General features: G+C 41.0%; 1 protein-coding gene across 1 annotated transcript in view; it reads left to right on the plus strand.

The window, feature by feature from the left end:
- The window catches only part of LOC143028318 (tubulin alpha-1A chain), a 50,309-nt gene extending 26,589 nt beyond the window's left edge, over nt 1-23,720 (plus strand). Inside the window, exons 2-4 of the mRNA XM_076190239.1 lie at nt 8,277-8,499; nt 14,596-14,897; nt 22,424-23,720. Coding sequence (XP_076046354.1) covers nt 8,277-8,499; nt 14,596-14,897; nt 22,424-23,251 — 1,353 coding nt within the window. The 3' untranslated portion in view covers nt 23,252-23,720. The remainder of the gene's footprint in view (nt 1-8,276; nt 8,500-14,595; nt 14,898-22,423) is intronic.
- Nucleotides 23,721-23,923: the final 203 nt, after the last annotated feature.

A 23,923-nucleotide genomic window follows, 5' to 3' on the forward strand; every position in this document is an offset into this window, starting at 1 on the left:
GGAGGTATAGATCTTGGAACTGTGTCATGGCAATTAGACTTTTTTCCCTTTATGTTCGGTAAAGAGTTCCGTCATTTACCGTTTTTTTGTTTTGTTTTTTTTTTCTTTTCTTTTTTTTCTTTTCCCTCATCTGTGTAGGGACCATGCCACTGATGCATATTCCAGTCTTGGACAGATAAGGGTTTCAACGAGTTTCTATTATCATTTCTTCATCCATAGAATGAAAAGACACTTTAGTCTTCTGCAGCAGTCCGTATCTCTCTCATAATCCTTCTAATATGTCTGTCAGAGTTGCCTTTTATCGATACCCAACGTTTTTTCCCTCTAGTTTTTGTAATGGATTCACTTTATAAGAAATATCTTAAAGATGGTCTTTTGTGGCTATTGTGTGTGTATGTATGTATGTGTGTGTGTGTGATTCAACGCTGCATTGGATCACGTGTTGGACTTGTGATCAACAGCCATTTTCCTCCCGAACGAGGATGCAGAACTCCAAGGCAACAATTTTTTGTTTTTTTGTTTTTTGTTTTTTTGCATATCTAGAAGGATCATTGAACTAGCGGTCGAGAAAGGTACCACTGTCTATGTACATTTACCTAGTTGTATTTTATGGGACTAGAGCTATGCTCGTTTTGACCCGTTTTTGTATCTCCACATCCAGTTTGGTTTTGAATTCACGTATAGTTCTGGCATTAACTGTTTCACTGTTCAATTTGTTCCAGACGTCAATCACTCTGTGAGAGAAACTGTTCTTTTTCAGATCTCTTCTGTAGCTGTCTTTCTTTAGTTTCTTTGCGTGTCCTCTTGTTTCTCTTTGGGCCAATTTTAATAGATCATCTCTATCAAAAACATCCATTCCTTTTGTGTGCGTGCGTGCGTGTGTGTGTGTGTGTGTGTGTGTGTGTGTGTGTGTGTGTGTGTGTGTGTGTGTGTGTGTGTGTGTGTGTGTGTGTGTGTGTGTGTGTGTGTGTGTGTGTGTGTGTGTGTGTGTGTGTGTGTGTGTGTGTGTGTGTGTGTGTGTGTGTGTGTAATCAGAACAACCTTACAGGACGTCGTAAGAGCCATGCCTAAGATGCCAGAATGACAAAAGAAAGTACCAAAGTTAATAATGAACGGGTCTCTACAAGGACGCCGACCCGTTGGAAGACCTCGGTATCGATGGATAGACAACATAAAAAAAGATCTCTTGCGGGTGGCACCGGATGTGGAGGAGGACTGGCAGAGGGCGTGCGCTGTGGCCAGACTTGACGATGGCGGTGATGGGTCATCAAGTGGCCCAAGAACCACATAAGAGTGAGTGTGTGTGAGTGTGTGTGTGTGTGTGTGTGTGTGTGTGTGTGTGTGTGTGTGTGTGTGTGTGTGTGTGTGTGTGTGTGTGTGTGTGTGTGTGTGTGTGTGTGTGTGTGTGTGTGTGTGTGTGTGTGTGTGTGTGTGTGTGTGTGTGTGTGTGTGTGTGTGTGTGTGTGTGTAGAGTACAATTATCTAGGATATCTAAGGCTTTCCTAAGGCATGAATATCATACCAAGATGAGAATGGTTGATAAAAATCTGCAGCCCCCGCACTGGTATGCACGTGGAGTGACCTGCATTAGTCATTTCGTACTCCTCCGTTCGACCCCCCCCCCCACACTAACCAGCGCTTCTGTCCATGAGGACAATATCGCGCCGAGGTGGAATCTCAGAGGTGGTATAGGAGGGCAACAGAAAGGATACGTGACTGTGGTCAGATAAAAAGTAATGACTATATTAAAATGTGTTGTCGATGTCGATGTCGATGTTGAATCAAGTCTCCAATCACAAAATAATTATCCGTTACTCTGATCCGTAGGAGTGTTACGCAGTCCTCTTCACTAGTGACTGTATTAGAATTATCTAGTTGACATGTAGCAATAGTGACACATTCGAAGCTAAATGAAAATGGTTGACAAAATCTTGATTAAAATATCCAGAGAAAGTTTGAATATCTCGATTACATTATTCAATCCACTGGCCGCCTTGATTAATTATCAATTGATCATTATTTGCTTCTGACCCAGCCAAGTGATTTTATTTATCCCATCGCGGGAAACTATTTCCTTTTTCTTATTTTTCTTTATTCATTTACTTATTTATTTATCTATTTATATGTCTACATTTTCTTCTTACTATTCTTAGGCTTCTTTAGGCTTGTTCTTCAGGTATACAACGTATTGCGGACTAGCCTTAATGACCTGATGGCAAATATTTGCCTCCAGATCCTAGGGGAGATAACATATAAATAACAGAAAACCGGCAGAAGGCAAGCTACGAGTGTCGTCGACTCAGGGTGTCTGATGTACGATGACTTCCAAAGTTGATGTAAACAGTCATGTCGACTCCATGGGTACTTTCAACACACACACTCGATGTTCCAGAGATCTGCATAAAGTGCACAAGTTGAGACAAGAATGGAAAATAAAGTTTAATACAAAAAAAAAAAAACATTAGAAATGTGCCAAGGTAAGTAAAGACCTACGATAAATTATAAAATGGGAAATGAACACGGCCCCGACAGGGGGAGGGGCAGGGGGGGGGCAATGCCCCGGGGCGGCACATTTGGCGAACAGAAGGTAGAGCAAATTCCTCCTAATGTAGGCTACTGTACTTTAATGCATGATTTATTCATCATGAGTTGTGTGTATGAATGGTGTGTGTATAAACGTTTTGTGGATGAATGTTACATGTGAATCGTGCTAGTGACCATCAGATGTGGAAGGTGGTGGTAGTGGTGGTGTGTGTGTGTGTGGGGGGGGGGCCACTTTTCGACTCGCCCCGGGGCGGCACTAACCCATGTCGGGGACCTGAAAATGAAACAATAGCAAAAGAAAAGGACCTCGGTATCATAAACAAAGACGGCATAATCACCTGAAGTTCACACAAAGAAAATTACTGGAGAGGCATACAATATGTTGAAAAATATAAGAGTGGCATTTCACTTTATGGATGAGGACGTGATGAAAAAATCATGGAAAGCTGACTGATTTTCCTTCAGTATACCAAATGACATTTCGGTAAATTTTTAGTTTCGACCATGGGCGCAATATAGCAATAGAAAATGAATTATCAATTTTGTAAATTATAATGTATCAACGTAATATGCAATTTTGTAAGCGGAAATGAAAAACAAAAAAGGTGCTAAAACAGATTTCGTAAGTAACGAAGTCGTGTCGGACAAATGGTACGCCATGTTTGTTATGATAGATGCCGACGTCGAAGAAATGAAAGGATGATAAATTCGTCTAACCTAACCTAACCTGTGTTTAATAAATCATTACCTGCAAATTAAATGTCATCCAGCTCGTCCTCGTTGTCGTCGTCGTGAGAGACGTTGGCGGGCTTTTCAACCACTCTCTCAGCTTGCGGGGTATACAAAGTTCTTGCAGCTTGAAGGAATGCATGTATCTCCGCTCCATAACAGTCCTTCATGAAAATGTACCTGGCGAGGTACTGTCGGAAGTACCGAGGCCGTCAATTGACAGACGACAGGATGGCGTCCTGATCCTATGCTACCGACTTCGTTCATTAGCATATTTCCTTGTAGCAAGGTATTTTTCATTTTCATTTCCGCCCACAAAATTACATATTACGTTGATACATTTTAATTTACAAAATTAATAATTAATTTTCTATTGCTATGTTGCGCCCATGGTCGAAACTAAAAAAAAAAAAATACCGACATTTCATGTATTTTTGTGATTTTACGGCGAAAAAAGTTCTGGAGGAGGGCAGCACCAAGGTAAAACGAATACTTTAAGGTACGTTAGCGGGGGGTGGGGGGTGAGGGAGAGCCAGAAAACCTCTCCACTGCGCAGGTAGATGATGACGTCAACGGAAATATCGAGACCAGGGTTCCGCGGGTCAAGAGCTGTCAGTCACTCACACACCAGTGTGTGGAGCGAAGCTTCATCTTCTGATGAAAGGGGCTAAGGCAGACAAATAACATATAAAAATGCCAACAGTTTGTATAGTGCAGAAGTGCAATACCGTTAGACTGAAAGGTGATAAAAATATAAATTTCTTTTCACTACCCAAAGCTAAAGAACTTAGAAAGAAATGGATTGAATTATGTGGCACACACAATACTCGGTCATCTGAATATGTATGCAGCCGTCATTTTGAAAGTAACTATTTATTAGCAACATTTCCTGAAATTTTCATTCAATTGCAAATAAACAGATTAAAAAATCCGGTTAAAACAAAACTGAGCTTGGTGGAGATAAAGGTCTATATATAAATTGACACGTCATCCCATCTAATAACTCGTCATATTAATATAATCCACCTAATGTGAAAGCATGGAAAACATTTTTATAACTTTTCTGGCGGTCATATCTCAGATATTGATAATTTGAGGATAAGAAAGTGATACTGCGTAATTTCAGTATTATGTGAACATCATAGTGTAATTTTAAAGTTTACCATACATACAGATGGTTTTCTTTAAAGTTTACATTTTCTTTCACCTCTCACTCTCTCCCCCTCTGAATTTCCTATGACGTCACGGTGGAGGTGCACGGAGGGGGGGGGGTGATCTACGTGCCTTATAGTATTCGTTTTACCTTGGGCGGCACCACCAATCAATCGGAGGTTGAAGGAAAAATAGACCAGTGTGATAACCCCTTTAGGTATGTACACTTAAATGGGACGGCAGGAGTCCCGACTTTTTAATGCGCTTCACATGTCATCTTTGTATTACCACACCACTGAGGGCGTGAAAGTCGGAATACAGGCTCCATTAACCCTGGCCTCGTTGTTTACAGTCAGTTTTTTTATTCTGCCAAGCACGTTTGGTTAATCCTCCAAAGATGGAGGGTGCCTTGCTGAAATCTCATCATTATGATCCATGTTGGTTGTCATGGTAGATACGGGATATAAAAACAGACCAACTTTTTCCATTGGGGTGCCCTTAGTAAAATGATGAGCGAGATCATTTTGGGCCATCTTTACAGTCGTCCTTTATTGTAAATGTTATGTGGAAGATGCACACAGTGCACTGTCGTCAGCATGAAGCAGCTCCCTGATTATTACCTACACTTTCTAGATTTGGCTTTGAATCGGGAATTGTAAAAGCTAGTTAGGCCACCTAATCACGTCACTAATGAATATTTTCAGTGCTTTATATATTTTAATTTGGCTTAGGTCTAGTAATGCCAATTTTTTAACGGGTAATGAAATAGGTTTCCTTTTCCCCATTTCCAGTTAATACTGGTTGTGAGTCAGTAAAAATTGCGTAATAAGTAAACATTAAACAGACCATAACATCTTTGAAACAATCACCAGTTCATGACTTTTTTCTTAGCACCGACCAAAGACAGGTACATTCTATTCTAGTTTGACAGAAGCAAAGTACCATTGTTTTTTCACGAGTACTTGAGCAGTGAAATTCAAAATTGAACAAAATTAACTAGACAAAAACGTTTTGGTTTTTACGATACGAACATTTTATTCAACATTTTGTGTGAGAAATAATTGTTTGACGAGCAAAACGTGGTGCAACCGATAAAGACATAAGACTTCTTAAAACACGTTTTCTTCATAACTAGATAATGAACACGCAACAGCAAGTTGTGTGTGATATGATTTGCCCGCACATCAATATATACAACAATGATCGTATTACCTTACTGTCATTTTTTTTATCTACCTGTGTATCTATCTACTCATATTCTTATATATTTTTGTTTATTATTATACATTCATCTATCTACTTATTCATGTATTTTGCAGAGAGAAATTATAATCATTTACCCGCCCATACATGTGACCATTAGTTACTTTATGTATGTGTATACATATATATATATATTTTTTTTTTTTTTTTTTTTTTTTTTTTTAGAAACCACCGGGAAATTGAACAAAAAAAAAAATACCGAACGTTTTCGTCTAGTTAGACATTTTCAAAGGTACGAAAACGTTCGGTATCTGTTTTTTCAATTTCCCCGTGGTTTCTGTAAAAATAGTTTATCACGTGTGTTTTGTGATTTCTTTGCATATATATATATATATATATATATATATATATATATATATATATATATATATACATTATATATATATATATATATATATATGTATATATATATATACACACACACACGAGGGTCGTTCCAAAAATAATGCCTCCTATATTTTAACTCGAAAAGTTGAAGAGCTACGAAGACGGGAGTGGCACCATAAAAACAAGCGAATTTTTATGCTCCAGCATTTATTTTTCTACGTAGTCACCACCATTCTCAATGCACTTTTGCCAGCGATGAACGAGAGCCTTGATGCCTCGGTCATAAAAGCCAGCGCCTGCCGAGGCGGTCCATTTTTTCACAGCTGCGATTACGGCGTTGTTGTCGGGGGAAACGCTGCCCACGTAATGCGTCCTTCAGAGGTCCGAACAAGTGGAAGTCTGACGGTGCCAGGTCGGGACTATACGGTGGGTGAGACAGTACCGTCCAGCCGAACTTTGTCACACATTCCGTGGTCTTCAAACTTGTGTGTGGCCTGGCGTTGTCGTGTTGCAAACGGAATGTTTCCCTTTTCTCTGGCCTTACACGGGCAATCCGGGCCTTCAGCTTGGTCAACGTTTCAACGTAACGGTCAGAGTTGACAATCGCCCCTGTTTCCAAGAAATCCAGGCTCGTTGTGCTGACACCACGTCTCGTCACCAGTGATTATGCGGTCCAAGAACCCGTCACCTTCGGCTTCGTACCGATCCAACAAGTCCTGACAGACATCCCGTCGGTGGTCATTTTGGTCCTGCGTGAGCATTCGTTGAACCCACCTATCACACATTTTGCTGTATCCTAGGGATGGAAACATCGTTTCCAGTGCACTGACACACACATCCGACTCTACACGCATTTCATTCACCGTTATCCGCCGATCAGCGCGGATGAGTTGATCGAGGCGCACTTTGTTTACCGGGGTGGTGGCTGTGCATGGGCGTCCGGAGCGCACTATGTCACTCACATCTCTGTCGCCACTCTAAAATCGACGAACCCATCTCCTAATTGTGCTGACATCAACTGCATCGGCTTTGTAAACGTTCACCAGGCGCCGGTGAATGTTGATTGGTTCAATCTTTTCTGCATGGAGGAATTCAATGAGGCATCTCTGCTTCTGATGCACGTCCATGACAGGGATTGCTTTCTTAGAGTGTCACACCATCAATATCTGCAACAGAAAGATGAAACTTTCAGGTTATGAGTGCATAAATTCAGTCATCATAACAATGCAATTTGCAATCCCCTCGGATTCCTTCGGGCAGAATAGAAAAATATTTGGAACGACCCTCGTGTACATACATATATGTGTATATATATATATATATATATATATATATATATATATATATATATATATATTCATATAATGGTGAGAAATTCTGGCATTTTAAAGTGGATGGGAAGAGGATAGACGTCTTAATCAGAGTTACATTCTTGACTAGTTTAGCTACAAGCTTTTTCAAAAGAACGTCTTAATCCGATTTTCATTTTTTATTATTTTAGCTACAAGTTTCTTTTCAAAAGCTTGTAGTGAAACTAGTCAAGAATAAAACTCAGATTAGGACTCCAGGCGGTTCGGTTTCGAATCCCGCCCAGGGCTGAAATAATTTCAGTATCGCTGCGCTGCGAGTTGTTACAACTCTCGTGGACGGGGAGTTGGGTGTGTGTGTTCGTGTAAGGTCACATTACTACCTACAGATCGGTCATGGTGAATTACACACACACACACACACACACACACATATATATATATATATATATATATATATATATATATATATATATATATATAGTATACACACACACACAAACACACACATATAGATATATATATATGTATATACACTCTCACACACACACACACACACACACACACACATATATGTATCTATATGTATATATTTATATATGTGTGTGTGTGTGTGTGTGTGTGTGTGTGTGTGTGTGTGTGTGTGTGTGTGTGTGTGTGTGTGTGTGTGTGTGTGTGTGTGTGTGTGTGTGTGTGTGTATTTACCTAGTTGTATTTTACTGGAAGGGGAGCTATGCTCGTGGTGTCCCGTCTTCATATCTCATAATATCTAAATGTTTTTAAATTCAAGATTTGTTTCTGCACACACCACTTTTTCGTCCAACTTGTTCCAGATGTCTTGTGTGTGTGTGTGTGTGTGTGTGTGTGTGTGTGTGTGTGTGTGTGTGTGTGTGTGTGTGTGTGTGTGTATGTTTACCTATCTATATTTACATCTATTCCTTTTTATTTTCACAGCGTGAATGTATCAGCGTCCACATCGGCCAGGCTGGCGTGCAGATCGGCAACGCTTGCTGGGAGCTTTACTGCCTGGAACATGGGATTCAACCCGACGGAACGATGCCCTCTGACAAGACCATCGGCGGGGGCGATGACTCTTTCAACACGTTCTTCAGCGAAACGGGGGCTGGGAAACACGTTCCCAGAGCTGTGTTTGTAGACTTGGAGCCCACTGTAGTAGGTATGAACTGGAGGGATGAAAGGGGCTACGTACATGTTTGAGGTCCTTTGAGTTATCTATAACATGGTGGATTACTATGTTCTTGTTTGTGGTTTCTTTTCTTACCGACAGATGGAGGAGTGTTTCTCGAGTTATGTACTTAATTGTAGTTCCTTGTGCTACCTATTGATGGGGAGTATTTTTACTTTTCTTTGTGGTACTTATAGCACGGGGAGTATTTGTAACGATCGAGGTATGTACCTGTTTCCACTGGCCAACCCTGGATGAAGCATTAAGGGATTAAAGCAAGTGCTTACGGCCTCAATGCATGAGGGAGGCCCATAGAATTTTCCAGTACTAGATTTGCAATGGACCATAATGCAAATGTAAGAGCTCAGAGCTTAAAATATATCCATACATACATAAGCACACGCACACTTAGACCCCATATATACATACATATATATATATATATATATATATATATATATATATATATATACATATATATATATATATATATATATACATATATATATATATATATGTGTGTGTGTGTGTGTGTGTGTGTGTGTGTGTGTGTGTGTGTGTGTGTGTGTGTGTGTGTGTGTGTGTGTGTGTGTGTGTGTGTGTGTGTGTGTGTGTGTGTGTGTGTGTGTGTGTGTTTTGAAAGGTAATTTTCAATGCAAGATTTGTTGAAGTCTACAGTAGTGGTAGCATCGTTTTATTTGAAAGAAGTATTCAGCTTCTTGTGAGAATGCAAAGGCTGATGGGTAGGGTATGATAAGCCCTCCATTTTTTTTTTTTTTTTTTTTTTTTTTTTTAACTTTAGACATATTTAGATCCAATTAGGGGTCATCTTCAGGAGGTAAAATTTGGTACATACAAGCACTGTGTTAAAAAAAATCACAAACTCATTTTTACTACTGCTATCCATTGCACTCAGCTCTTCCTTAATAAACTATGCCCCTGCTAGCTGGACATCGGAGAGAATCATCTCCCTACCTGTCGACACGTTTCATAACCATCTTGAAATGGAGGACATACAGTCTTGTTCTCCGGGCTGGTCCACGACCTATCAAGTATGACCGTCTTTCCACATAAGAAGAACTGTATATTTCCTCCACCTTTTCATATAAGATGAGCTGAGTATTCTGGTAACTTAGAAATAGTTTCACCTAAAACAACAAACCGTGGCTTCTTCCTAATCTATGGGAGGACCTGAGCCTCCTGAGGCCCGTTGCCAGCCACTGTGAGGCTGTGGGTTTCTAGTACAATAATAAGAATAACGACAGATATCAAAAAGCATATTCCACTCCTTAAAAGGCGGGTAGAGTGGCTGAGGAAAAGCACATCCTCTCTTTTCACCCGCCCTACACCGAACAAAATCCATTTGTTGTCCTTTACATCTTAGGTTTTGCTAAATGAAGGATCACCACTACCACTACTACTACTACTACTACTACTACTACAACATAAATACGACCTCCATCTTATTGGAACTGTGTGGTGGAAGCAGCAGGGTCTGTCTTCCACAGACACAGTTCATTGGCCCCTCTCCCGCCAATGACTGTGGTCGACGACCCTTTTATTTGTTTATTTATTTATTTATTTTTAATAATGCCTAGTACAAAAGTTCATTTATCCTACTGTCAACCACCGTCTGCTCAAAATCCAGGTTTTGTATATGTGTTGATTTGGGCGGTGGGGACCTGGTACCTCTCAGGCACAAGAGGGCTGATCTTAGGAGTGAGAATGATAGTCTACATCTCATCCATGAAACAATGCTGCTTTTTGGTTGTTGTTTCTTTTCAGCCATTACCTCAGCCAGCCGAGCGTAGAATGCCTTTGCTCTAGGACCCATCCCACCTGAAGTCGTAAAGGTTATAGGAGTGAATGAGCCCTGGTCTACATTCTGTATGCGCTCCTCGTACATCCTGTTCCGAGAGTGGGATGCCTCAATAGTTAAGTTGCTGTAACAGGGGGCCATCGGATCAAATATTCGCATGTCAAAGAAAGCCAATTGTCCCCGTGTCCAGAAACCTCTTGCGCTGACATCCACTCTTGCTTCATCTGATGTGTTGGACGTGCGGTATCTGAAGTTCTCCCCTCCTAGTGGGAGTAATGTTGGTTCGATAGTCACATCCTTGCACACCTCCTGAAGCATTTGGGCAGTGAGATCTCTTACCTCATCGTGTCGCATGCAAATGAATCCACCTTGCTTGCATATCATTGCATGGTCTGGAGTAAATTGTACACCACAGGAGCATCTGTTAGGCAGCCCTCCTAATGGCCATCCATACCTCAGGGCAATGGCATCCGTGAATTCTCTTTTGTTTAGGGTGAATCCCTTTGCCCTGATTGGTAGTGCTGTCAGCCAATTGGACGCCCCAACTTCCTGCGACATTGTTATCTTTCTTTTTATATAATTCGATAGCCGAGCTAGAAGTGCTTGAAGTTCCTCCTTCTGCCTCTCCTCCCTTCCCTTTGAAATGTTTCTTCTAATTTCCCTAACCTCCTCCATGATAGTCTCCTTCCGTTGATCTTGTGACACGATGTTGTTTGTCAATGAGGACGTGAGTTTCATGGAGTTTCGGTGTTCTGTGTCGGCAAGGTTTAGCGGGTTGGAGATACCTAGCCCTCCCAATCTAGGTGGAAGTTCCATAAGTTTTCTTTCCTCTTCGTTTATTGTCCGTGCGTTGGTGATGGCCGGTATTAGCTCGTTTCTGATGGTTTCTTCAAGGGGTCTTAGTAGGTCGGTGATGTTCGGTACCGTCCTTAATATGTAGTTCCACTTATGTTTCACACCATATATGAATGCGGCATATGCCGCCTGCGGTTCGGTCTTTGCAAAGTTGGCTAGAATCCTAACTTCCGCCACCCATTCGTTAACTTTCTTTTCAACATATTGCTTTTTAAAGGATTCTGAGCCGATCACTGCACCGAGATGTCTTTCCCCCTCCTTTGTTACCTTCACTTCACTGTTCTCAAAGAGGATTCTGGCATTGTTATAATACTCTGGCTTCACTATGAGGACAGATTTCTTTGCATTCGGAATGTAACCTAAGCCCGGGCCGTGTGCCAACACCAGATCCCACCACTTTTTTAGGTCAGCTACTTTTCCTGCGCCCGTGAGATCATCTGCGTATGCTACCTGTTTGACCCCGGTGTCCTCATATTGTATCTTCTGCTGCAGGTGCATAAGACCGAGCGCATACATTGCCATGGCCACCGGGTCTCCCTGAGTGGTGCCTTCCGCTGATTTGATGATCTCCACTTTCGTTTCTTTCTTCTCCGCCCTGCTGGTGACAAATAGGTTTGCAGGTTCTCTGTATGTGTTCTCCACATACTTGGCCAATACTGGGCATTTAATTTTGATGTTGTGCATGGTAGCCTCTCTATTTAAGTTGTTGAATGCGTTTGATGCATCGACTAATAGGACTGCTTCGCAGTCTGGTTCCTCGAATATTTTTCTCATGGCGTGGACTGCAGCCTCGGAACCCGCCTGTTGCCCTGCGCACACCTGCAGGTTGCCAGCCGCTTCTCGCACCTCATCCTTCGCGACTTCCATAATTGCTTTTCCTATTCTTCTTCTTAGCACCTCGCCTATACCAATCGGGCGACAGCCAGGTTTCTTATCTAGCGGGATAAGTCTACACGCTGTGTATGCCTCCAGGTGCTGACAGTCTTCAGACGCCAGTTTCTTCGCCAAACCAGCGATGGCCTCCTGCAGTCCCACCGCTGCCGTTCCAAATAGGCTGGTGCTAAGGAGACATTTCCATCCAGACGCATCTAATCCCGATGGTCCCGCCGCTCCTTGGGTGTGTAGAGCAAGGTTCCAGATCCTTTCTCTTGTGATGCTGTCAAAAACTACCTTGTGGGGTGGGAGGTAGTCACCATTGAACATAAAGCAGGAATTCACACAGTTATGCTCAACACCCTCTCCACACCACCATAAGCCTGGATGCATCGATTAAAAAAAAATAATAATAAAAAAAAAAAAAACTATAGATCATATTTTGTATCTATCTAGCTTTGGCCAGATCTCCCTTATCATATCTCTCGCTCCCCCATCTCTCTCTCTCTTTTCTCCACTCTCTCCTCATGTCGCCCCTCCTCTATCCCTCCACTTATAAAGGATATTAAAGAGCCAAAAGTCAGTGCCAATTGTGAGGGCAGCTTATCCCACACTCTCTCCCAGACCTGCATGAATTCTCTCAGACAAACACGAGGGGAAACTGCGATCTATGATGTGGGAGCTGGACACTGGTAAGCCAGGGGATGAATACAGAATGTTAATTGAGAGAAATTAAGCTACCACAGAGGCCGTGATTTAGGGCAGGCACAGGTGAGGACTGGGGAATCACTGTCCATCTAAGTCACCCAAGGACCAGAAGTCCCACCCGAGATGGTCGGCAAAACATGTTGTGTTTGTGCCTCTGCACAGCAAAACTGCAGGCAACAACAATAATAACAATAATAATGATAATAATAATAATAATAATAATAATAATAATAATAATAATAATAATAATAATAATAATAATAATAATAATAATAATAATAATAATGATAATAGATAACAACTATAAACAATCATAATCAATAACAATAATAATAATAATGACAGCAATAACAACATAATAATGATAACAACTTCTGGGTTAATTTGATTCAAACGAATGAAGGATGAATGAAGGAATGATATACAGGCCAGACATTATCCATGGCAGATGATGACTTGTTTCGACAAACATCTATCTTCACAATTCTGATGTGCTCATGTCGGTTGGGCCATCTTAGAGCACGACAGTGTAGGTGGTATGCAATTGGGAGTTGCCGACGATTCTATCATAAGAAACACCACGTGAAGACGGAGCCTTTAATTGTGCGACGTTTGAATTTTATCAAGGACATAGTCGTGGCACACAAATCTGAGAATGAACCCTCCCGAGTCCCCCAAATTATTCTTAGAGAAATGCGTGATACAACAGTGTTCTTGATAAGGCGAATCGTCGTACTTATAAAGGCCTCACATGATTTTTCTTTTGATAGTGTAAGTAGTGGCTTACTACATGACAATATCTTAATGTATCATGTACAAGAACCCACAAACTAATGAGGTTCAAACTACAAAGTATTTTCTGAATGGACAATTGCATATTGTTCACATCTAACATCAGAAAAAAGTTATTCTATTGGAATACAACGAGAGCTTCAGCTCACTCACTAAAATTATACATAATCAAATTCCATTCAAAGATACACAGAAAAGTATTTATAAAAATTCAGGCATATAAAAAATCGAGCTTTCTGATTCCCGTAATAATGATCAATAATATAAAGACCCTGAGGAATTTGAAAATTGTGATCCGGAAAAAACGACATTTAGAAATTTAATTTCCGTTAACCCTAAAAAAATTCCCAACTGATTCTACGGTAGAGAAATAAAAAGGATACCAGAAATAATATTGACCCATTTTGAGAGAGAGAGAGAGAGAGAGAGAGAGAGAGAGAGAGAGAGAGAGAGAGAGAGAGAGAGAGAGAGAGAGAGAGAGAGAGAGAGAGAGAGAGAGAGAGAGAGAGAGAGAGAGAGAGAGAGAGAGAGAGAGAGAGAGAGAGAGAGAGAGAGAGAGAGAGAGAGAGAGTGGGGGGGAGAGGGGAGTTAAAAGTATAAGATTTTAAAGGGAATTTTTACCATAAATATTAAAAATAATTTCACATACTATACAACCTGGAGTAGAAATAATGGCCCTAACCTGCCAGGAGGTATGTAGGTCATAGAAGATCTTGCCAAATGCGCTGTCAGTAAATGTAAACAAAATTCCATCAGAAGCAAAGTTCACGTGGATAAATACGTAAGGACTTTTTTCATTATTCTGGACCGAAAGGTCTCCTGTCAGTAAAGCTTACCATTGTAATTGATTGTAAAAAGTTAAATGAATAAAGAAAACAAGCAAGGAAATAGATAAGTAAATAAGGTTAAAAACTTATTTCCTTGTGGATTGACCCTCCGGTAGCGAAATGATTAATCCCATCTCGATTAATGTTCTCCACACGAGATTCCTCTCTTTTGATGTTTCCCGCCAGTTTCTAACATCACATTCCTGTGCACAGATGAAGTCAGGACGGGCACCTACCGGCAGCTGTTCCATCCAGAACAGCTGATCACTGGCAAGGAGGATGCAGCGAACAACTACGCCAGGGGTCACTACACCATCGGCAAAGAGATCGTTGATCTCGTTCTCGACCGCATCCGGAAGCTAGCCGATCAGTGCACGGGCCTCCAGGGCTTCCTCATCTTCCACTCGTTCGGAGGCGGCACTGGCTCTGGCTTCACCTCACTCCTCATGGAGCGTCTCTCTGTAGACTACGGCAAGAAGAGCAAGCTGGAGTTTTCCATCTATCCCGCGCCTCAGGTAAGCTGGTATTATATCTTGTCAGTAATAGCCACCGCTTCTGTCCCTGAGGACAATATCATACCGAAGAGGTGGAGTCATAAAGGTGGTAATGGAGAAGTATCAAAGGAGGCGGTGGGATGGTAAAGTTAAAATTAATCAGCTTTCATTAAAGATGTTGCGTTACTGGTTCTTAAAGGTGTCAGTAAAAGCCCCTAAATCATCGACCGGGTCAGGCATGCGCTAAAGCCGCCTTAGCCACAACGAAGTTTATGAGATGAACCTCGAACGAGTTAACGGATCTGAGCAACTGGGTTATAGTTTACATTTGTTGACATATAAGGTCTTCATCAGTTCTTTACTTCCCTTTAAATATCAATGCGTTCCCTTCACGATAAATAAGTCATCTATAATTAATTTCTACATTAAATATCTTCCAAAAGTACCACTACGATCAATAAATAATGAGAAAATGTCAGGAGAGACACTATTTTCATAAGCTTACAAAACTTTGTCTCCTTCAAAATAACTGCCTCTCGCATCTACAAATTTCTGCATGCGTCTCTTCCAATCCTGGAAGACCTCCTCAAAGTCCTTTTTCAGTCGTCCCTTCAGGTAACTTTCCGATGCCTCTTTCAGCTCCTCTGTAGACTGGAATCTGGTTCCCCTGAGGCTGTCTTTCATGCGTGGGAACAGGAAGAAGTCGCAAGGGGCTAGGTGGGTGTTGTACCACTTACATTCCTCTGTCGGCCATCCAGGTGGTCACCAGCGTTGACTTGTGGCATGGGGCATTGTCCTGGTGGAACCACCACTGACCATGCCTCCACTGGTGAGACCTCTTCTTCCTCATCTTCTCCCTGAACCTTCTCAGAACAGTAAGGTAATATTCCTGAGGAACCCATTCAACGTGAATGAGCCCCTGGGAATCAAAGAAAGGAATGACCATGGCCTTCTCTTGCGACCTACTCATCTTTATCTTTTTGGGTCTGGGGGAGGTCGCGTGCTTCCACTGAGCGCATTGACGTTTGCTCTCAGGGTCGTAGGTGAACACCCAACTCTCGTTGCAAGTCACTACTTTATTCAGGAAACCTGAATCAGCCTCTTATCATTTCGAGAATGTCAGTGCAACATTCCACACGAAACTGCATCTGGTCGTCGGAGAGGATCTTTGGCACGGACTTGGCACAGACTTTGTGGAGCTTCAGACCTTCGGTCAGAACTGTCTCTACTGTGCCAATACTAATACCAACAGCTTCAGATATCATCCTCACAGATATTCGACGGTCTTGCATCACTAACCTTTGCACTTCCTCAATGTTTTCTTCATTGCGTACACTTTTCGGTGCTCCAGATCTGGGTTCATCCTCAACCTGTTCATTTCCTCCAGAAAATCTGTTAAACACCGATAGAAACTTGCTTGGCTCATCTGTTCATCTCCATAGGTCTCCTTTAACATTCCATGAGCTTCTTGTTTGGTTTTCTTAAATCTAACACAAAATTTGATGACGTAACGTTGCTCCATTTTTTCTTGTATTTTGACAAGTGTTCACAGATCGGCAAACCGAATCAGACTGGTTCCACCATGTTTACCGCTGCACTCAGACCTACAAATATAGAAAGTTGCCAGTTACTCATTTTAGAGAATATGTGTATGTGTACTTCACCATGAAGTAGTACTTGGATCAAATTATATCTAATGTCTCGCCTGACATTTTCTCATTACTTATTGAACATTGTCAAGGATAACTCGCTCTCACGCCGTTGATATTTAACTAGATTTGTATTTTATCCCGCCAATAAATGACTCCACCTTCCTCGATGTTGTGATATTCCATTCATCTGTCCCTTCCATCCAATCCTTCAATTCTTCCATCCATACATCTTTTATTCTGGGACGTCTTCCTCCGGCATGCATGACACGAGCCCAGACCATCTTAATTTTACTTTTAATCACATCTGTCACTATTTTTTATTCTGTAATTTCCTCTTAACTCTATATGATCTCTTCTCAACCTATTTTCTCCATATTATGTCTTCTCAACTTATTTTCTTCTCTGTCGAGTAGTGGCCCTGTATCCTTCGGGTATTCTCAGATACTAGCGCTATTACTGATGTTTTGTCAAGGATAGTAGCAGCAATGAAGAATTGTTGGCGTTGGCGACGGAGAAAGCATAGTAATAGTTGACTGAAGGATAGTGACCAGTTGGTGTGGAAATACAGTACAGGCAGTGTTCATGTCGTAAAGAGAAAGGGGCATTTGTGCAACCTTTGTTGATGCACTGAATACTATCTCAGACTTGACCTTACTAATTCTATCTTATTATGGTTATAATTTTTTTAGCCCATCGGTGGCAGAGTCCATCTTTGCCACTACTTCTCTCCCTGAATATATTTCCAACTACTTTTTAGATAAATATATAGTAGTACACGTATTTCCATGTGGCCATATCTAAAATAACCTAGTCAAATAATTTTTTTATAACGAGTATCTGTCATACTTTTAGTACTAAAACTTCAAACGCTCCCATTCATACTTCAGCACTACCCCGTAGACGGTATCATGTACGTCTACTAGACCTTAGCTACTCTTGCTTCTAATCGCACATACATTGACCGAAAGAGGTTATCACACTGGGCTTTCACGGGTTTCACCAGCGTCGACAGTTGGGAATTCGTTCGAGTAGAAACGATTTCGGTTACAATATTCTATTTTCAAATCTCCAAATATATATTTATTTTTCCGTCATATATACTCTTAGCTAAGTTGAATGGTGAACTATGAGATTGTAACCCTATGCGAATCTGTTTTCCCTAAAAAAGCGTAGACTCAGAGGTGACTTGATACAGGTCTTTAAAATTCTAAAGGGAATTGACAACATCAGAAGCGAAGCAATGCAGCAGGACACAGGACATCCAAAGCAAGGTCCACCTCTTCATCTGCACAGCGACCCTCCCTCCTCGGCCCCTCATGCGAAAATGTAGACCAGAGGAAATATCATTCTCGGTCTTCCCCTTAAGTTCACTACATCTCCCTCTGGCCTTCCACATTGTGCCAAATCCACCCCAGAATTATTTCATCAGCTCTGTCTGCAATCTCTTTTTCCACCCCGGTTCTCCCTTCATTTCTCACTCCTCGGAATATCCACCATACTTTTCAATCACATCTAAATTTCTCCTTTCTACTTCCCTTACATTCCATGTCTCTGGTCCATCCGGTGTCGTAAGCACTATCACCCCTTCATGCAGTCTTCTTTTCGCATTCATTCCGTTATCTATTTCTCGTGACACTTTTAATTTCTCAAAGATTCTATTTGCTCCCACATACAGTTCACCTCTAACCCAACTCCTCCATTCCCTGATGCATGTGATCCTAAATATTTAAAGATATCCACTTCTAACCTCTTTCCCTCAAAACTTATCGCTAGTTTACTGTCACCCTCACCCCCTGTACATCTCATCATCTTGCTTTCACCCATATTTAATTCAAACTTCCTCCAATCACATTACTTCCCAAATTCCGGCACTAACAGCCTTTCACCCTCTTCTGACCCAGCCACAAGCTGAGTGGCATCAGGAAACAACAACTAACTCATTTCCCAATTTCCTCCACTCTCTCTAACCATCTCTAATCCTCTGCCCATTACCCTCGCATTTACCCACCTACCACTCCATAAATCAACACACTGAACTAAAATGGCGACATAACACAACTCTGGCGCAGTCTCATCTTCACCTCAAAATATTCACTCTCACCATTCCCAACTCCAACACAAGCTCTACTCCTCATGTAAAAGCTTTTGATTGTCCTTAACAGTTTTCCCCCATCCCATACATCTGCAATATCTCCCACAATACCTTCCTATCAACCCTATCATAAACCTTCTCTAAATATATAAAAATTATAATAACAATAAAAATAGATAAATTACCTTCTTCTATTAATTTTTCTCAAATCTCCCATACCACAAAAAATTATCTAGTCACTCTCAATCTTTCCTAACCCCAATTACTTCGTCTGTTCCCCTCCTAAATCTCTAAATTGACACCCTATCATATGCCTTTCCAACTACACTCAAATTGATCCCTCTAAAACTTTTACACTCACCATATCACCTTTTCCTTAAAAAACGAAACCATAGATACTCTTCCAGCACACATTAAACCTCACCAACTAATCCCCTCCTCCCTTTGTCAGATACTCTGCATGACATCCATCCAACCCAGATGCCTCACCAGCTTTCAGATTTTTTGATCATCTTTGTACCTCATCTTTTCCTGTATCTCTCATTTTCTTCTCCTATCACATTACTTTTCTTAGTGTCACATTCAACAATTCTCTTAAACATATATTCTACCCAACTTCCTTTCATCACCTTCACTTCCATGAATATCTGTCCATCTGCACCCTTCACCTTTTCCTCTCTACCTGACTCACCTTCCTCATTCTCTTCACTTCCTTCTAAAACATCTTTTCATACTTTTCAATTTTTTGTCATACTCCTACCCCATTTTACATCTGCGGTCCTCTTTGCCTATCTCCTCTAACGCTTTGATTCTACTCTTTTCTTTTTGTACCTCTCATACGCGTCCATAGTTCTACCTTGCAACCAGTCCACATACACTTGCTTCTTCTTTACTACCGCTTTCATTTTTTCATCCCATCTTTCCCAAACCTTCCATCCTCCTCGTACCACATCCTATCTTTGCACACTTTGTCACTTCCTCCTTGAAATATACCCAGTCTTCTACTCCTACCTCCCCTTTATCTGTTACCACCTCCCACACTTGTCTTAATTTCTTCTGGCATTCTTTTCCTTTCTCATTCAATTTGTTAACTCTCAACATCTCTCTACCTCACACCCTTTTCCTTCTTCACTCTAAGTTTCCCTTCTACCACAACATGATCTGACATTTTAAACTCTCTTCCCTGAGAATATGAACGCCCACAACTCTTCTTCTACTATCCAGTAATTTCTTGTGTGATTTTTTTTTTCTTATTGACTAGGCTTCACACATCTGCTTCGGCATTACCAAGACAAGGATCCTATGACGTGTTTGTTATTGGGGAGGGGCAGTTTCGTTATTTCCAACAGCACAACTATGAACGTCATGGTAACGCCTCCCTTGGTAACCAACACGTCATGAGATCCCTTCATATAAACTCCAATTCCCAGATCCCAATATATACATACATACTCCAATCTACTCTTGGTAACCTATCTTGATATACAATGCGCAAATGGATGCACCAAACATCGGCAACTATAATTTGAATAATGTCTACCTTGCAGTGCAGTGGGTAGTATCCTCGTCCCTATATCAGTGCCGCGCTACCTAGCGTTCGAATCCCGTGGATAGACCTATTCCATTACTGTCAGTACAAGTATATAGAATATAAAAGTCTTCTCTAGGGACTTCCCCGGGACCTTAATGAAAATCTAAATCATTAGTAAAAGCTCAGACCTTAATCACCAAGAAAATTTCCTGTCCAAGAGGCTATGCCTCCTGGAAAAAAAAATCCACGGGATCGAATATCATATGGGTTACCATTTTGAAAAACTAAACATTCCGAAACCTTTTCGTGTAATTCGCATCTTCAGGATAGGGTACAAATGAAAGAGCTGTACAAAGTATGAATAAATGAAGAGCATATATACTTAGGAAAGGTCACAAAATATGTTTAAGTTTACAAGGCAAATAGAGGAAAGGTCACAATGCATAACTAGGAAAAATCACAATGTATATACCAGTAATTATACTGCGACCTTTACTATTTACATTCGCTATGTAATATTTCTTTATTGTTTGCCATGACCTTTGCGAATTATATATCGTATTCATCTCTTCTTACTTTTCTTATCTATTCTTACTGTTCTTCTCTGTGAACTACACGAAAGCTCTTGGGAATTTCGTGGTAATCATTGCTCCATTGCTTCTGACCCGAGCAGTGGATGAGGGAAAGGGATGACCCTTCATCCATAAGGAGCTAAAATTAAAGGGAAATTGGTGACGGATGGTGATAGGTGTGGCAAGCCCTTCCTTACTTAATTATTGTATATATTTATTGTATATGTATCTCCTTTATTGTATATGTAACACTTCTTTATTATACATGAGTACCTAATATCAACATATATTTATTGTAAATGTATTGTATAAGTAAGCCTATGTAGTCATTACATTATATAAGTGCCCTATACACAATTATATAACCGATTATATATACGTCATTAGGCGTACGCTACAGGCGTATGCGTCTATGCCAATTGTACACGTCATAGCATTAAGGTATTAGATATATGTTACCCTTAACCATTTTGCATGCATATTCATTATATGTAATTGTTCTCTTGTTTCTGTATATTCTTATGTATATACCTAGAGATGTTTGAATGTATTGTTTTGCCTAATGTTTTCCCCGCCTGGCAACAATGTATCAGGAAGTAGGGCACGAGCGCGTCTTGATGCCCAGGCTAGGCCTCCTAGCATTCGCTGGTGACAGATTACTTCCTGCCATACTTGTGTGTAGACCTACGCAATAAACTCCTACCAAAAGTACTGTGTGTTTGGCACTTACCACAGTGGAATACATACAAACATCTCTAGTAATATACATAAGAATATACAGAAACAAGAGAACAATTACATATAATGATGAATATGCATGCAAAATGGTTAAGGGTAACATATATTTAATACCTTAATGCTATGACGTGTACAATTGGCATAGACGCATACGCCTGTAGCGTACGCCTAATGACGTATATATAATCGGTTATATAATTGTGTATAGGGCACTCATATAATGTAATGACTACATAGGCTTACTTATACAATACATTTACAATAAATATATATTGATATTAAGTACTCATGTATAATAAAGAAGTGTTACATATACAATAAAGGAGATACATATACAATAATTAAGTAAGGAAGGGCTTGCCACATAGGTGCATGTCTTGGCTGGTTACCTCCCTTACAAAAGGGAAGAAAAATACTGTTATAGATGTTGTAGTGCTATTATTTGTGTTCCCCGTGAAGATATGAATCATAAAAAATATTGACTCTTGAGAATTTTGTATTCCCAGCACATTATATATATATATATATGTGTGTGTGTGTGTGTGTGTGTGTGTGTATTCACCTCGGATCTGCTGCAGTCTCTGTCGAGACAGCCAGACACCACCCTACGGCAGTGAGCTCGTGTGTGTGTGTGTGTGTGTGTGTGTGTGTGTGTGTGTGTGTGTGTGTGTGTGTGTGTGTGTGTGTGTGTGTGTGTGTGTGATATTTGAAATTTTTTATAACCGAAGTCGTTTTCACTCAAACGAACTCTTAACCATCGGCACTGGTGAAGCCGTGATAACCCCTTAACCCTTCTACCCCACCACCACTACAACTACTAATGAACCGATTTTTAATAATAATGAAAATTTTCTATTGTAGATTGCACTATCATTGCCCTACAACTCGATTGTCATGACCCTGGAGCATTCCAATTGTGCCTTCATGGTGGGTAGCCGTCATTAATTTATTTTTATTTTTAGGTTTCGACTGCTGTGGTAGAACCCTACAACTCTATCCTCACGACCCATACGACCTTGGAGCATTCCGACTGTGCCTTCATGGTGGACAACGAAGCCATCTACGATATTTGTAGAAGGAATCTAGACATCGAGCGCCCGACATACACCAACCTGAACCGTCTCATTGGTCAGATCGTCTCCTCCATCACAGCCTCCCTCAGGTTCGATGGTGCCCTAAATGTTGATCTGACTGAGTTTCAAACCAATCTCGTCCCGTATCCAAGGATCCATTTTCCTTTGGCAACCTACGCGCCTGTGATTTCGGCCGAAAAAGCCTATCACGAACAGCTATCTGTGGCTGAGATTACCAATGCATGCTTTGAGCCTGCAAACCAGATGGTCAAGTGCGACCCACGTCATGGGAAGTACATGGCTTGTTGTATGCTTTACCGAGGAGACGTGGTGCCCAAGGACGTCAATGCCGCTATCGCGTCGATCAAAACCAAGCGCACCATTCAGTTTGTTGACTGGTGCCCGACCGGATTCAAAGTTGGTATAAACTATCAGCCTCCGACTGTTGTTCCGGGAGCGGATCTGGCCAAAGTGTCGCGCGCTGTATGTATGTTGTCTAACACCACCGCGATTGCTGAAGCATGGGCTCGTCTAGACCACAAGTTTGATCTTATGTATGCTAAGAGGGCCTTTGTTCACTGGTATGTAGGTGAGGGTATGGAGGAAGGCGAGTTCTCCGAGGCTCGTGAGGACTTGGCAGCACTTGAGAAGGATTATGAGGAAGTTGGAGTGGACTCCACAGAAGCTGAGGACGAAGAAGGTGGTGAGGAGTACTAGGAAGTCACGATTGTTTCCCTTTTTTTGGCTTCTTGCTTAATGATGTCACCGCCAAGTCGCTTTTGCTTTACATTTGGTGAGAAGATCAAAATTTTGTTACGGCTTCATGTCCCTCCAAAATGCTTCCACCGAGACATCAACATCTCTTTTCGCTTCCTTTCGAAGTATCTTCTTTGGTCTACCAGCAACCGGAATTAGGTTGACCTACTGCCCGTCTCTGCTGCATAGCAAGTTTTAATATCATTCATCCCAGAGCGCACTTTCCCAGCTACTATTAACAATTTTACAAAATACATTACTTCATTAATTTCATCGCAATGTTAGAAGAATACAAATGAAAAGGTAAACAATCATGAATGAGAGTGTTCTTGAGGGCCACACAAAAACTAGTCTGCAGAATTATACGTCTGAACACTGAAGAAATGCGAAAGGAAGAATTGACAATCAAAATAAATCTTTCAGTCCTCTTTCCTTCTAGTATTATTAACCACAGTATCTGTTTTAAGAGGAGGTTATTTTGCATCAAAGAAAAATGAGGAATATGCTAACATATACAGGGGTGTAGCTCTGAATTTGGGGGCCCAGGGGAATTATCTCCTTGGGGACCCTCCAACATATTGATGTTTAATATCATGGATGGCATAAAAACAAATTGTCTTGCAATAGGTTTGT

This window comes from Oratosquilla oratoria, chromosome 9 (genome assembly GCF_046742065.1).
Source record: "Oratosquilla oratoria isolate Oo_2021 chromosome 9, ASM4674206v1, whole genome shotgun sequence".
Classification (NCBI taxonomy): domain Eukaryota; kingdom Metazoa; phylum Arthropoda; class Malacostraca; order Stomatopoda; family Squillidae; genus Oratosquilla; species Oratosquilla oratoria.